Genomic DNA, 16409 nt, shown 5'->3' with positions numbered 1-16409 from the left:
TTGTGCCCAAACCTAACCATAGCTGTGTAAGACCAGAAAGCAGTTTTATTTTTCCAGCAGGGATTTGAAACATTTTGGGATTTTTGTGCAGATTTGTTACACTTTTCATTTTAAATGAATGAAACCTGTTTTGTATGTTCCTCTGCCAGTCCCATGTCAGTTTTTACATATGTAGCTCTCTCTGTTGTCAAGAGACTGACATAAATGGTGCAACTGTGCTGACAGGCAGAAGGAAAGAATAGCAGCAACACCAATGCCTGAATGATCTGCACATCTCCTAAAGCGGTATGTGACTTGATTCTTTCTGAAGTCATATTGGCAAAAGTGCAGAAATCATGTCAAAGTCCCTTTTGCAACGGCAGCCAAAAGAGAACCACACCTGGTCAATAAAGAATGTCAATCAATACACATTTTGACACAGTGTTTTATAATTTAGACCATGTAGCCATTGAGTTAAACTTAATTAATTTTGCTCGAGGTCTCCCTCTTCACCCACCTCCTGAGCCCACCTCTCATTCTTCTGCCTCATTCCCTTCCTCCCCTCCTCCCTCCACAGCCCTCTCTTTGTGAATGTGCTGCTGATTGTTTGACAGTCCTTTAAGCCTTATGATAAGATCTAGTTCTGACTCTTAAGCACACCAGAGGTGGTCAGCAGCAGGGAATTTTTATGTTCGATAATAAGAAAGAAAATCATTCAGTGACAGGCCTTTCAGGCTTCCATTATGCGGAGGTCTAACAATCACAGCTGATTCTGATTTCACTCAGTGCTGGAATATGTTCTCTTGGGGTATACGACATAACATTACAGGCCACTTGACATAAAGAGGATGATCGCAATGTAGGCTTTTTACTCTTTCGACACGTGCATTCCATCTGTTACCTGGTGGATGAGGAACATTTTGTGTATGAATGTGGGGCATGCATCAGATGAACACCACAGGAAGGCCTATTTGCTTTTTTTTATTATTATTATTGTAAAGACATATTCATGCAGGGGATTCCACTCACATTTTGCATGGGAATCCATTACATGAATGGGCTGCATTTGCCTCCTCTCACCGGTAGCTAAGACATTAATTTGCAGGAGAAGCATAGAGGTCAGCGGGGCTAGTGTCACATTCTGTGCATTGGCTGACTGACTCCAAAATTGCTCCTTTTCTGCTTCACAGACTGGCTCTTCTGCAAAATTATAACTATTGCAGTCAGTATCTTAATTATTCTGAACAATGGCTAGTCCTGTATTGTTGTAATTAAGCCTTTCTAGATACATATGCTGGATGATAATTTGATTCTGGCTCCCCCAGCTCCTCATGACTGACTCCCGCTTCAATACGGTTTTATCACTTAATATATTCCACTCCTAATATTTATTTAGTTTTAATAGCCAATGAGAAAAGGAAACAGGACTGTGGATTTCTGATCTTTCTCAAAGCTGGAAGAGCCACCACAGCAAGGAACACAAGCTTACAGAGACAACCAATCGAGACACTCTATTCTGACGAGCCTGGCGATGGTTTACTACAAGGCCATTTACTGTCAGAATTTAAACCCGCATGATTTATGGTATAGCTGCCCTGGTCTGCTTTCTCTGTTTAGTTCAAAGGATGAGTCTGGCTTCAAAATGCTCAAGGGCACGGGCTAATATGATAAACAGGGAACAGAGGCTACAATCTTGGGGAGGGGGGTTGGGCCTTCTGCTCACGACAGTTTACCCTCAGTCTGCGAAAAGCGAGGGATGGTGTATGGTGAGGGATGTGGTGTCTGCGATAGCCAAGAGGGGAAGAGAGATGTGAGGAATGGAGGTCTTCTCCCCCATGAACTACCACTGGGGAAAAGACGAGGAGGAAGTGGAGGAGGATGGTGTTGCAGGGATCACCAGTCATGGAGGATTATAATTGCTAAAAATAAGAAAATGGTATTTTCCTCTCTTTCAAATTAGTTCCTCTGGGTTTCTTTTTATATGATTATTTTTAGAAGGGAGAGAGGTTTTAATGAAATATGCAGGAATCATCCACTGAACAATATAGCATGCTAATATATTGAATGCATTTGGTTTCTTTGCTAAATTATATGTTTGCTGCAGAAAGAAAACTATATGAGCTTACTGTTGAGCATTTCAAACCGGCATTAAACATCACTCTACTTTAAATTAAACCTCCCAAAATATCCACTGGAATATTTTACTCTCATGCCAGCAATCAGTTAAGCAGAGTGGGTCATATGTTGGAAATAGCGGATGTCACATTTTGGAATTAATCTCCACAATCCAATCTCAAGGACCGATTCAATAAACAGTATTTAAACATTTTATGAGCATTGCGAGATGGATTTAAGCCTGCCTAGTCAGAAATAGCTGGCTAACTGTATGAACCTCGGAGGGTTTGTCTGGAGGGGAGAAACGGACATTTAGGACGGACTGTTAGCAGATGGCAGGGTGACAACTTGAGCTGCTGGTTCTTGTGTTGACATATCACAGTGGGGTCGCATCTCAAGGCAGCACATCATCACATCAAAGTCTGTCTTTGATCCGATTAACACTCACTCACCCGACGACACAGGAATGACAAGAAGAGGTTAAAAAAGAGTAGATATTATATGATATAATGTCAATGTACATTATAGTTTGAGAACAGAAAGAATATAGCAGAATCTTCCAGAATTTACTTAAGTGAAACTACTGATACCATAATGTAAGAATACTCCATTACAACTGAAAGTCCTAAAATGCTACTTGTGTAAAAGTATAAACTACATGATTATACATTTCTTTAAATTAATTTGTAAACAAATATAACTCCTCCTGTGGACACCCATAAGTTGGTGTGCTAAATATGAATGACTGTTTAGTAAAACATGGTTGTAGCAATACAAATGATTAATTTAATTAATTATTAATTAATTCCTGACAAATACTTTACATTAATAAAAAAATGTCCTATAACTGCATACAACTACATAATGGTGTTTTATAAACCATTTATTTGCTGTTTGTATACTGCTTAAAAAAAAGGCTAAATGGGGGGATTAAGTACCTCAAGATTCTACTTAAATACAGTACTTTACTAAATGTACTTAGTTACTTTCCACCACTGGAATACAGAGCGTCATTACTTAACAATACAAAAGGAAATCCAGTTTGACAGACACATTCACCACTGGGTTAATCACATTTCATGTTTTCTCCTGGGAACTGTTAGCTTGTTTCATGAGCTCATAATATCAACTTTTATTTCAAATGCTAACCCAATCAGTCATTTTGTAAGCACTTTCCTCTACCTCTAAGTAGGGCACATATGGCCCATTTCTGACCATCAGGTTTTTTTAGCAAGGGAGGGAAGGAGCAAGCAGGGCTTTTTTGTAGGGGTGGGGAGGCGGGGTGTGTGTGTGTGTGTGTGGGGGGGGGGCAGAGTGGGGACATCAGGTTGGCAACCTGTGGCCATCTTTCTGATGTTATCCATGCATATGCTTCACATGAACTTAATCCCAGGAGGCACACACACACACACGCACAAATACCCACGTGTATGGACACACGTACACACTGACACAAAAAGAAAACTTTCAGCCATGCGCATCAAAAGCTGGAGCATTGCAAAGTTGGCATTTGGACAATATTTGTGAACAAACTGGCAGATGTCAAAAGGCTTTGACGGCAGGGTTTTAGAGGGAAAAAAAGCACTAATACGGATGTGCTGTAGTTACTGTGTGTGTTTTTGAGTGCTCTGGGCCCTGGGCTGCCAAAAAATATAGTGGCAGGTCTCTATGCTATGAGTGTGAGAAGATATGGAAAGAGTAAAAGCATTTTCCTTAAACACAAAGGTACAAATATAACATCTCTGTAAAATAGGGTATAGCTAAAACATAGTACAAGATAATGGCACTTTTTATGTACTGAATATATATAACAACTCTACTTTTGAGCCATTATTGCTTTGTACAGATCTTAGACTTTCAGGACACTCGAGTTTCATCCCTCTGGCCGACTGAAATCCACCCAAATCCCCATGTCCCTCTCAAATGTCACTATTAAAAATTCTTAATTTATGTCCAGCACCAGTGTGGAGTTGAAAGGGGCTATTTGGAAAAACAGAAAAAACTTGACACGCATATACAGTGCTTTAACCCTGAGGCCTGCAGGGTAATGGTAGGATTAATTACTGTTGAGTTTGACCCAAGGAGAACTAGAGCAGATTATCCCAGATGCTGCAGAGGAAGGCATTAGTGCTGGTCGTCCCTCTATGGCAGCAGAGAGCCACCTCAGCCGTGAGGATGTCACCATGACCTCACTGATCTGGCCCGCTGCACAAAACCACATGGAGGCAGCATACAGGAAACTCACGTGGCAGCAACGGCCATGCACTGCTTACACCGCGGTCCTGCATGCTTCTTTTTTGTCGCCTTCAGATGCCGAGCGGGCGGCTCTTCTTCTCTCAGCAGGCAGGCATCAGAGGAGGAGAATAATGTGTAATTACAATAGACAATCTAAAACAAAGCCCTTCACTTTCAATGAGTTCCTCTTGGAGAAGGGAAGGTTACCTCAAGGGGGAATTCTAATGAAGCAGATGGCTGAGTGCTCACAGGGGCAGACGCAGACTGTCCTCCTTTTTACAGTCTGACAACATTTCCAGCATTCTGAGGAGCTTCACCTGTCTCTTGACCGCTCTTTGTGTGTGCATCTGTGAGTAAGTGTGTGTACGTGTGTGCTTGTGCAAAAGACATTTGCTTATTGACACCTCTCACAAGATGGAGGGGGGAAATAACGAGTAACCTCACAAATTTGTGTTTTTCTGCACCCAGCTGCACACACAGGTAGGCAGAAAAGTTCAATAAAAGTATCGTTAGAATGTCCTTAACAGGTGTTCATATTGCACTGTGCTATGTCTAAGCGATTTTGTGAAGTGCAGTTGAGAGCATGCAGCACGTGAACATACAGAAAAAACACTCCAGGCAGGTACTCCTTAGATTTTATTCTATACCGTTTTATTTCATCCAGTATGTGTGCTTATCAACAATGCAGTTTTTGCCTCACTCCTTTCCCCACCACACAAACTAAGAGCCACAGCTACTGTGTGTGTGGTTGTTGTGTGGGTCAGCGCAATGTCCCGCATGTACACATCCAGTCACACCATACCTGTACAGATCCCTTATTGCTTTTTCCCATAGTTCCCGTGTTAAATGCAGAAAAAATAGATATCCATTAATCAATAGCAAAGCGGTCAAAATACTGTTCTCCCCAAAAGGTCGTGTGTCCTCGTAAGAAGTGTTTAACCAGTCACTGCCTTCGTGAAACAAAAAGGTTGAGCCTTCAGGTAGAAAGTCTTGGTCTGTAGCATCATGTAACGAAAATGTCCCACTCCTGCGCCGCATCAGATAATACAATGCAAATGACATGTTTCCTTGAAAATCATGGACATGTTATGAACTCTGTACATACACACAATATGGTGAACATTGCTTATCATTATCTGTTATGGTGATGATGTCACTTATTAAGAGAGTCTAAAATAAATACAGAAATATAAATAGGTCCTATGGAAATATATAAATCTGTATAAGTAAGTACCTTGTCAACATTATGTTCCCAACATCAGATTAAGTGGAATTATAGTACATACTTCAGCAAATGAAAGACAGCTTCGAGAAGCAGGATTTTTATGTAAACCCTCATCTCTCCAAATGTAGTATGAAATGAACCTTTCTGCCCCCCCACCACCCCCACTAATCCAGTGAAGAGCAGCCCCTCACCTTTGACTTTAACACAGGATTTTCTGATCAGCTGCAACCAGTAGAGAAACACATGAAACCATGTCACCATATTTTCAGACCCCAATCTAAGCATCTAATTTGTATATTTGTTAGTTTACAGAACCAAGTCACATTTTAAATATGAACACGCTGTAAAATAGGAGCAATTGATGACTTTATATTGACAGCTAAAAAGAGATACTCCTGCCAGTTAGCTGTACAGTATCATAACCCTGAAGGATCTTTAGGTGATACAGACTTATTGTGAATTTATATGCTCCCCACCTTTGCATGGTATCCTTAAAGTGGGTCATATCCAGGTTACAGTGCCCAACAGCCCACTTTGTGGTCAAAATAACATTACTGTCATGTTATTCCATCTCACTGGAGCAGCAGCAAAAGAGGTCAGTTGTATTAGACGCTACGATAAACAGAACTTTTCACCACATATAGCAATCTTCATATCATATCCAATCACTCTGAGATACATTGTCATACAGAACACCTCATTCTGGTGCTTGTGTACGAAATAAATTGAGCATTTGTGGAAGGGTAGGAGGAATTTGTGGTCATAAATGAATAACAAGGGCCTCGGAAAAAACACACATGCCTTTTTCTCCCCCGAGAAATTGCAGGTTCGATTCTGCTGCTGCTACATCTAATCCTCAATCACAGCAAATGATTTCATTAGTCTGCATTGCTGATTCACCAACCCATATTCATGGCCGAGTAGGGCAGCACAAAGGGAGAGGGAGACTAAGATTAGGCAGCGAAATTGGAAGTGCACCAACAGCATACAGACAGAAACGACCATAAATTAGAAATGGTACTGAAGTACCATGTGGATCTCCACCAAAGCTCTACAAAACTGCTGGCTGCTTCACAACACATCTAGGGCCAACAGCACGGTTGCAGCCAGGTATGGCCCCAGACCATACAGGTTTCATCCTCAAGACTGTGTAGCAGGGGCGAGAGTAAGTCACACATGTGCAAGTCTCAAGCAAGTCCAAAGTTACTGTGGTTAGAATAAAGCAAGCTGAGTTCTGTCTCTGCTAGAAGTCAAGCTTAGGTTAAGCAAGTCTAGGCATACAAACTCCGGATGATCTCCCCCAGTTTCCATATTAAACAGTAGTTGTGAAATGTTGACTTTTATTTGCAACATTAACGCAAACTGTTGCAGCTGACTTACACCTTAGAAATCTTACTGATAGTTAACATTTGATCAATAACAAACCACCAAAATGAACAACAATGGAGAGAGTGGGATCGTGAGAGTTGCACATGGGAGTGAGGTTCATCGTGGTGACTCAGTACTGTAGGTTACTTCTTCTATAAACAAACAAAACAAACAGTATTACTAAGACCGAATCACAGATATATCTCAACCAAAACCACCAAAACGGTTGTCGCCATACACTCGGATTGGTTCAGTGGAAAAATGGGTTAGCTCACCAACAATCAAAAACATTAACCACTACTACCTTCAGTGCAACATACAGAGTGATACCTCTTTCATAACCACTCCAGCCACCTACTCAGACGACAAAACAAACCAGTAAAAAAAAAAACAATAAATACAATCCATAAACCGTAAACTTGACCTGTTCGATACACTCCAGAACAATAGAGAGTTTCTAATTCAAGTAGTGACCATGATGCATTATAAGCATAAGTTGAAATGGCATATGCACAATGAGTCTTTGCTGTAACAACACTGGTAGCAAAGTGACTGTAACAGAGCGGATGCACAATTCAAATGAACAGCAGAGAAAGGGGTACAATGGCATGTCATGAGAAGAAATGTGATCATTAGGTTACACCTGTAACCAGTCAAGCATGCAGCTATGTTATGCTCTTGTAGTCTAACTGGTTATATGGATGAATGATGGATGAAGTTGGATGTTGTGATGGTCATGTCACTGATTTTTTTGAGCTACAGACCTTGCATAGCCCTGTTTTCTTCTTGCTACCGTCGTTGACAACACAACCCTCAAATCCAAATTCTATTACCTTTGGACTAGTCACCTCCATGATAGCTGCCTCATGTGTTGGCCTCTGCTGGTCTGCTGTGTCCTTGTAGCTTGCCAAGTATGGATGCATGCATGTCAAACACTCAGTCAAGTTTCAGAAATTTCTCTCAATAACTAGAAAAATGTAAGTATTTAATTTTAAAAAAGTCAAGTCCTTTCAAGTCATCTGTCTCAAGCCTAATCACGTAAAAAAATAATGGATATCAAATCAAAGTGAAGTCGAGTCTTTTTATTAAAGTTAGTCAAGGAAGTCTCAAGTCATCAAATTTGTGTCCCCCACCTCTGCTAGGTGGCCCTGACCTAGAGTTAGTTGAAATAGAGCAACCAATTTATATCAATGCAAGATATTCAAATGAAACAATAATACCTTACAGGATCAAAACACAGACATGTCAGGTGCTTTTCCAATATTTCCTCTGAACTAATTTCTAAACAGACTACAGTGGCTTGAAGTGTTTGACACAACGTTGGTACCTGTTGTGAGCCTTCAACTGCCCTCCATTGCTATTTCCTATGTTGCTCTCATACATCTGTTTTCTTACCATGTTGAGATAGGTGACACAGGGAGACATAATGAAAATAGTTCCCAGCATGAGCAAGTGAGTCATAGTTGTTTTTCTTTATTCGCTTCTCTTAAAAGACACAAAGTTTCAAAGCCTCCTTATCTAATTCCCAGCTGATTCCTCTAAAAAAAAAAGTCTTTATACTACATTACGCTACATATAAGGCTGCAGCAAATAGTCTGGGAGGTTGGAAACAGCAAATCCCCTTGAAGAATAAACATGGCTGTCAGGTAAAAATCGTGTTGTGTAAAAAGTCCAATTTCAGTTATTTTTATGTCTGTACTTGGAGTAAAGGATTACATGGTCTTCCGTGAGTTGAGAAACATTATTATGTAACCCCTGTTAATTTCAATGACATAATTTCAAAGCTTCATGGTCATCAATCAAAAACTGCTTCTCATAATTTCTTAAACATTGGCAGTTTTCTTGCATAAAAAGTCCAAGACAGGAGATTTTACAGAGACGTTGGACAAGATGAAACAGGCACGACATCATGCAGACTGCGTCTGCTTTTTAACTGTCAGTGACAGATTCAGCTGATACACTGTGTGCCCACCCAACCCTCCCCTTAACCACTTATCTGTGACGATGGACCAGACTAAGTTCAGGCCAACTAATCAATTTCTGTCCAGCGTCTATCTCCCTGTAAGCTATGACCTGTGTCTCCCTGTCGCACCCTTCTCAGACAGTGTCCATCCCCAGCAATCGACCCTGCCAGGCAGCATGGGAAATGAAGTACACACAACTAAACACTACCTACTAGCTACAGCTACACTCAAAGCTTTCCCACATATACTTATAATCAATAGCACACTGACAAACATCCACTAGTACTCAGGAACAATCTTGAGGAAGGGGGCGACATGCTGCAAGTCCTTGGGAAACAAGTACCCAGTCAGTATGAGTACCCCATTGGGTGCCTGTCTACCTGTCTTCCCTGTGGCTGAATGTCTGACTACATTGTTCCCCCAGTGCATAACTGTTTCCTCACATCTACACCTTTGTCTCGCAGGCTGGCTTCAAACTGTTCTCCAGCTCGCCTTAATAAGGTCATATTGTATGGAAAAAAGGGGACTTTTTCTTGATGTGTGAGGCAAAGCTGCTTTTGCACAGTGCAAGGCTGGCAGGTACAGGAAGACCAAGGTTAAAACACCTACACAATGGGGCGTCCGGTTAGCTCAGTTGGTAGAGCTGGCGTCCCATGTACCAAGGCTAAGACCTTGCTGCAGCGGCCCAGGGTTTGAATCAGACCTGCGGCCCTTTGCTGTGTGTCATCCCCTTTCTCTGTCCCCCTTTCCTGTCTATCTTCAGCTGTCACTATCAATAAAAAAATGCAATAAAAGCCCCCCAAACAAAACACCTACACACTGACCATCAGTATTCCAGAGGTGAAACAATTTACTTTCTGTCACAAAGCTCTGTCCCACCCAGCCCTTTGTCCCTTTGGATGGTGGTCTAAAGGGTCCTGGGCTTCCTACCATGAGGAGCAAGGCCAAAATAAATGTTTAATACTTCAGATAGTTGTTTACTGCAGATGTAGACAAGATGTTCAATGTGACAGAGGCAAACACAACCCTGCTCGAGCCGTTAGTAACGCCTGCTCTGTTTGTGAAGAAGACCATGAAAATGTTGTGTGTATAAGATAAAAGCTATGATCCATTATTGATTTTATCTATATAATCTAATTCAAGAGTGGTTCGGTAATGATATGCCAAATAATTATAGTGTTCTTGCTGTGTTCAAATCTCCTCTCTCGGCCTCATCCAATTCTATGTCAGTTGTTGATATTCTACATAATGACTGCTGGTAACACAGATGATGCCTGGATGTATTGCATTCAGATGTTGGTTTTGCATGTACTTGCAAAACGCAATAACGTCTGTTGGTTGGGTTGCATTGGACTATTAAGGCAATTCTGATTGCTGATATTTGCTGCTATTTTATCAGATTCAACACCATTGTAGAATTGTATTTTTTCTGTACTGGAATAATCATACACAGTGGGGCCTACATTTGGCCAGTTATCCAACAATAAGGAACTTTATCATCAAACAACGCAATGCACCCTAAAGTGTAACACATCATCAACAGTGTTGCTTAAAATACAATACCAGAATAGATATTCCCTTTAGGTTGGTGATGTTGTTATTTAATGATGCCCCAATATTTTATGTGGCTATTGATGGATGTACTGATGTAAAAGGGTAACCATTTCCACAAGTTGCTTGTGATTGAAGGCTGGACGTTTATTTAAAATGGATAAAAAATAATAGCAAATGAATAAAAATGTATATATTATTTTGTCTTCCTATGATTACAGTGTGTGTATTCATGTCTTCAACAAAAATCATACAGCAAATCCCTAATCATAAAAATGGTAAGAATGGCTATATCAACTGCCCTAGCTGATCTGAATGAAATTATAGATTGGCTTACTGCAAATTTAGTCAAGGATATTCTCAACATCATAAAATGTTGTGGATAAAAAAAAAATCATGATTGTTGAATATTTCTTATTTTTTCTTGGAGCAGTCATTGTGTGCTATTGTGGTTGTGTGCATGTCTGTAAATGTGCATTTGTTCAGCTCTGTGTCATGTCGTGTATTGCTATACCTTATTAAAGAGACTTCTGGGAACTGTAATGAGGGGAGAGCATGGTCACTGTGCACCTCTCTGTGTGAGTCCATGATAGCCTGTGAGGGTCAAGGGATTACAGACATGTCTTGTTAAATTAGGCTGCTGTGGCTGAGTGCTGTGACTGAGTTATGGACTCAGCTGTCCGAGTGGAACCCGGGTCTGTCTTGGTGATGAGCTGTGGACAAACATGTAGAAGCATATCACTGCTCGTCTCCTTTGGGAATTTAGTGATACCTTTGCTGTGTCATCAGTTTTCTTGACCACTGTAAGGCTCTCTGACAGTGCCATCAGATTCTGAACGGATACATATATAATTTGATTCTAACAGCAAACAGCAAAATTTGCTTCATGTATGTGTATATAGTGTCTGTTACATGAATTCGGAAATACCTGCAGCATCCTTGAATAATGTGCTGTACATTTTAAAATGTTCAATCTGTCATTGTAAAGTCTTCCCCTTCAACTTCATGTGCCAAAATAAAGCTATTTCTGAGTTGTGGTGCAGCAGTGCAGGCATACTATGGAGAATGTGTAGTAAAAGAGTGGGCTGTTTCAGTCATATATCCAGATGGCCTTACAACAATTTAGTCGGTATTGGTTCTGTGTCTTGCTAAAGGACACTTTGGCAGGAAAAATGGCTGCTGATGAAAACATCTATCAAAGATATTGAACCGATGACCTTTCAAGTTATGGAACAGTCTCTTAACACCCTGGGTGCCCCAGTGCTTTTAGTGCATCTGCCACAGCTACAGTACTTACTTTCAGCAACAACAAATGTACATACATTCAACATTTTCAAACTCAGCACCGGCCTTCAATGAGGAAACATGTCTATGTTGACCGTATAGCAGCTACAGTAGAAGAAGTAATGCACAAATTAAGTGTCATATTTCCATTTCCAGCACTTTTCAGATATTTCAGCTTGTGTACTATATGCACTGTATTTGCTCAATGACTGAAAGTCTAGTTTTGGGGCAATCATATATTTGACTATTTTTTTATTTTCAATGGTCTGAGTGCTACACAATGCAACACACGCAAGCTGTCGTTAATGGAAGTCCTAGTTTTTGTGTGAAAAAGGCAAATCTCTTTTTGATCAGTCCAGGGAAAAGTCTTGCCTTGCATCTGACTGTTTCCACTGAATCATACACTTATTCTCACACATTAACAGTTGCACACAGTCAGGAAGAAAAACCACACATGCTTTCTACATAATAACGGCATGAGCTTGGAAGACAAAGTGAGCTTGTTAGGACATGGTTGAGGACTCTGCAGAAAGCCAGTCACTCACTCACTGCTATGTCTCAATATTGAGATGGAGGGTAGCTCGCTGAACCCCTCTCCCCCTGCTTCAAAAAACAGTATTATTAGGATAAAGTGGTATAAAATATGGATTGACGGGCAAAGAGGAGGTGAATTATTACCCCACAGGAAAAGTCTTTTTGGTTTCCTAAAATCTCTTCTCCATCTCTAATAAGGTTTTGAAAAGTTTATACAGAGGATAAATAAGTACAATCTAACAGATACATTTAAGGATCAACAATATGTGATCCTAAATGGGATGGTACAAGAGTCAGCCTGTTCCAAAGCATGTTGTTTTAGCTAGAAATGTAGATTTTTTTTTTAAACACACAAAAGCCTTTATACATGCAGGTATTAGTGCATAGGTTCCTGCTGAAAAAGAGTATTATTGTCTAGTCCACTGAATTGTCTTCCCAAACATCACCAGATGAATTTGGCATAGTTATAGAAATATCATTTTTCACACCCTCCTAGTCCCTTGATTAACTTATCATTTAAATATATCTCTATCTATATACAGTATGTATGAATAAAAAAACTGGACAAAGCATAAAACAAATACAGAGTATTCTAGAGCTCCGTGTTACCCGGTAAAGTGTCTTTTAAATCACAGTAAATTTAAGATCTTGGTAAAATAAAGTGGAACACAGTGAAGTCTGAAGACAGAAAAAAAGAATGCAACACATGGAGATCGTTTTTGTGTGTTTCAGTTTGGAGGAGCACAGGAGGGTGTGATCAATCCTCACAAATTAGAAGGGAGTTTAGAGCGGACAGTTTGAGGTTCTAGATCTGATGAGTAGGCAGCAGAGCCCCTTCTTAGAGGCAAGGCCGGGGAGGCCCCAGGGGACTGAGTCTGGTGAGGGTGCCCCGGAGACATCTGGATAGGAGGAGTCATGCGCCCTGGCACGGAGCTACAGGGTTTGGGCACAAGAGTAGGTGAGGAAAAGGGTGAAGGATAATATCCAGTTTCCACAGAGGAGCGAGGGGTATGGTGGCCCAAGGCCTGGTCCACCTCCTGGGGCAGAGATGGGGGTGAGCTGGATAAAAGCTTTAGGTCCTCAGAAAAGCGGCCCAGCGGAGAGTCTCTCCCTGTTGGGTGTGGCTGGTTAGGAAGCTGTGAAGGGAGAGAAGATTGAGGCATGAGCAGAGAACTGTGGGATCCTGTGGCATTGGAGGGGTCACTGTAGTGGAAAGTCCTGCCTGCCACTGGGCTTTGAATAGTAGGACTGGGTGCCACTGGGGTAAGGCAGGGGGAGGCATTTGCTGAACCATACTGGGCCAGGGAGGCCAGGGCAGACCTCTCCAGCGACATCTGGTGAGGCAGGAAGCCAGGCTGGAGGCCTGCCAGGCTAAAATGGCTGAGGGAAGATGGGGAGCCCTCAGCAGGCTGCTGGCTGTGCTGTCCTCTACTAGAGGATGGGGAGCCTGGTGGAGGGGAATGGAATAGGTTTAAACCACTGGTAGTCCTGCCTCCCCCAGCAAACTGCTGCAAAGGACCCACTTGGGGAGGCTTGGGAGGTGGCTGGCTATGGAGTAGTTGACCAGGCATAGGGCTGGATGAGCCAGTAGATATAGGACTCTGACAGCGGGAGGAACTAATAAGTCCAGCTGTAATTCCACCAGAAGTCCCTCCTGCAAGACAAGCCGTAGACCCTCCTATATGGCTCCCAAGGGCCCCACCTGCTGCTCTGCCAATATGTCCTCCAATCACTCCTCCCCCTGGCCCACTTGAACCTCCTCCTATATGGCTAGTTGTTGATCCAACAGAAGCCCTTCCCAACGATCCTCCAGGATTCCCTACCATCGAATCAACAGAAACCCCTCCAACTGACCCCCCAGAAGCCCCTCCCGTTAATCCTCTGGAAACCACTCCCATTGATCCACCAGAAGCCCTCCTTAATGATCCTCCAGTGGTTGTGACTACCAGTGATTCTCCAGAAGCCTCTCCCACTGATCCCCCAGAAGCTTTTCCCATTGATCCTCTAGAAGTCCCTCTCAATGATCTCCTGGCTGCATCTCCTATTGGCCCACAGGTAACACCCGCCACTGATACACCTGATGCTCCACATCCTAACTTGCTACAAGCAGCACCCATTGATCCTTCAGATATCCCTGCCATTGATTCCCCTGAGATCTCTCCTACTGATCCACCAGTAGCTCCTCCCAACCTAAAGTGCCCCCCAGGAGTCACTTCTGTTGTTCCAGTTATAAAGTCCTCTCCACCCCAAGTAGTGTCTCCTCCAGTGGCCCCTTCCACAGATCCTCCAACAGCTCCACCTGAAGACCACCCTGTAGCACCACCGCAGGCTCCACCTGCCCCTCCACTTATTCCTGACCCTGTGCTTCCACCTGTAGATCCTTGATGGAAGATGTTTGAAAGAGGTGGGGTGCTGGAACGAAATGGCTGTTGATGCTGTGGTTGTGGGTGAAGCTGGGCCATACTGGATGACGGTGAACCAGAAGAAGAGAATGGTCCAAAAGGGAAGGCAGAGCCGTCTCCTCCACTTGACCCAGATCCAGTCCCACTAGGTCCACGCTTGCCTCCGCTACCTGAGGCCTGTTGGCTAGAGCCAGTTGCCCCTATACCTGACGTCATGTGCTGGGCCCGAAAAGAGGCCAGCAATGGCATGTCCACCCCAGTGCGCACTTTAGAGGGTGTGCTAGAGGGAGAGTCCCCAGCAGAGTCTGATGCTGCAGATGGAGAAACAAATGTGTGGAACTTCTTCAGACGACTGGAAGGATCTTTTAGGGAGCCCAGAATAGAAACCGGAGGCCTGAAGAGAGTTGGTGGAAGGTGGGGATGGTGTGTCAGGGCAATAGCTACTGAGGTGGTGGCGGCTGCCGCCTGGAGAGGGGCCTGGATAAGGGGGGCCCAGATGACAGGGGTCGGCGAGGGAGGTGTCTGGGGTGGGGCGTTCTGCATGAGGTGGGCGCAGTGGGCCATGTCCCTATCATGCTGCACAATCTGCTGGATGATCTCATTCTCCTGGTAGTTGAGTACACCAGAGCTGAGGTCATGCTGTACCTTGTGTTGCAGGATTGAGTTCTTCTTGCCTGTAGAAGCACATGCACACACAAACACATAAATAGACATGTAGAGAGTGACAGGTGAGAGAGGAAAAAGATAAAAGGAGAAGGAGCATAAATCTTGTACAGAGCTAGAATCAGGTTGACATTTGGGTGTACTCGAGTAACCATGCTATTTTCCAACAACATTTTCCAATAGAAAAGCTAGCAAAGGTACAGCTATGATGTCAGCAAATAAAGAAATAAAAGTGTTAAAAAGGAGGAAAAGAGATTTAAGAATGGAGCATAAGGGGAAAGACAAAGCATAAAAGATCACAGAACAAGAGAAACAGCCAACAATATGTGGAAGATAACTACCCAGAGACTGAGACTACTGTGATTCCCAAGGTAACAGGAACAAAACATAAAACAAACATTGTACCACAAGGTGCAACTACAGCCTGGTATAGAGTGTGAGCTGCACTGAGATAATGGGTCAGTGGGCCAACAACTATCTCTGTCATGTTTTCTTTCCTGTTACTGGTTGTTAATATCAAAGGGAAGAGTCTTAAAAATCAGGGATGAAAACTTTGGGATAAGCCATCTCATGACATATAAATAAGTTATAATGTAATTAAGTAATAACTAAACTTTTTCACAATTTTCTTTTCATAAAGTCCCTAGTTGCTGCTTCACTGTCCACCCTAGGAACATGTGTACTGGGAGGTTCTTGTGAGCTGTGCACAAGGTCAAAGAGACAAGCTGGAGTTTCCTTACCAAAACTCCTAGAGAAATGTGTGCAACTTTGACCGCAAAGTCCATTAGTCATTGATGAATAGTCACACTAGCAATGACAGGGTTAATTCACATGAGTGCCAGTTTCAATTTGGTGCTAACAAAAGGCTGTGAAATCCGGAGATATTGCAAATGCAATTAAGCCCAGATCAATCTCTCCATTTTCTGTTATGACTGGTGGCAGATTAGTAGAGGTATTGCAGTGAGGTATTGTATCTACATCCAGTGTGACTCTGGCACCACCTGACCCTTTATTACCTGCACAACTCCAATCAGATTGTGCAAAGTCCATCAAGACAGTAATTCATTTGTGGATCACTGCTGTGTAAGT

General features: G+C 42.5%; 1 protein-coding gene across 1 annotated transcript in view; it reads right to left on the bottom strand.

The window, feature by feature from the left end:
* Positions 1-4952: 4952 nt before the first annotated feature.
* hcn4 (hyperpolarization activated cyclic nucleotide-gated potassium channel 4) overlaps positions 4953-16409 on the bottom strand; it is a 70837-nt gene continuing 59380 nt past the window's right edge. The window contains exon 8 of the mRNA XM_051379957.1: positions 4953-15331. Coding sequence (XP_051235917.1) covers positions 13020-15331 — 2312 coding nt within the window. The 3' untranslated portion in view covers positions 4953-13019. The remainder of the gene's footprint in view (positions 15332-16409) is intronic.

Source organism: Dicentrarchus labrax, unplaced genomic scaffold, assembly GCF_905237075.1.
Source record: "Dicentrarchus labrax unplaced genomic scaffold, dlabrax2021, whole genome shotgun sequence".
Classification (NCBI taxonomy): Eukaryota; Metazoa; Chordata; class Actinopteri; family Moronidae; genus Dicentrarchus; species Dicentrarchus labrax.
This window is presented reverse-complemented; position numbering and strand designations above follow the sequence as displayed.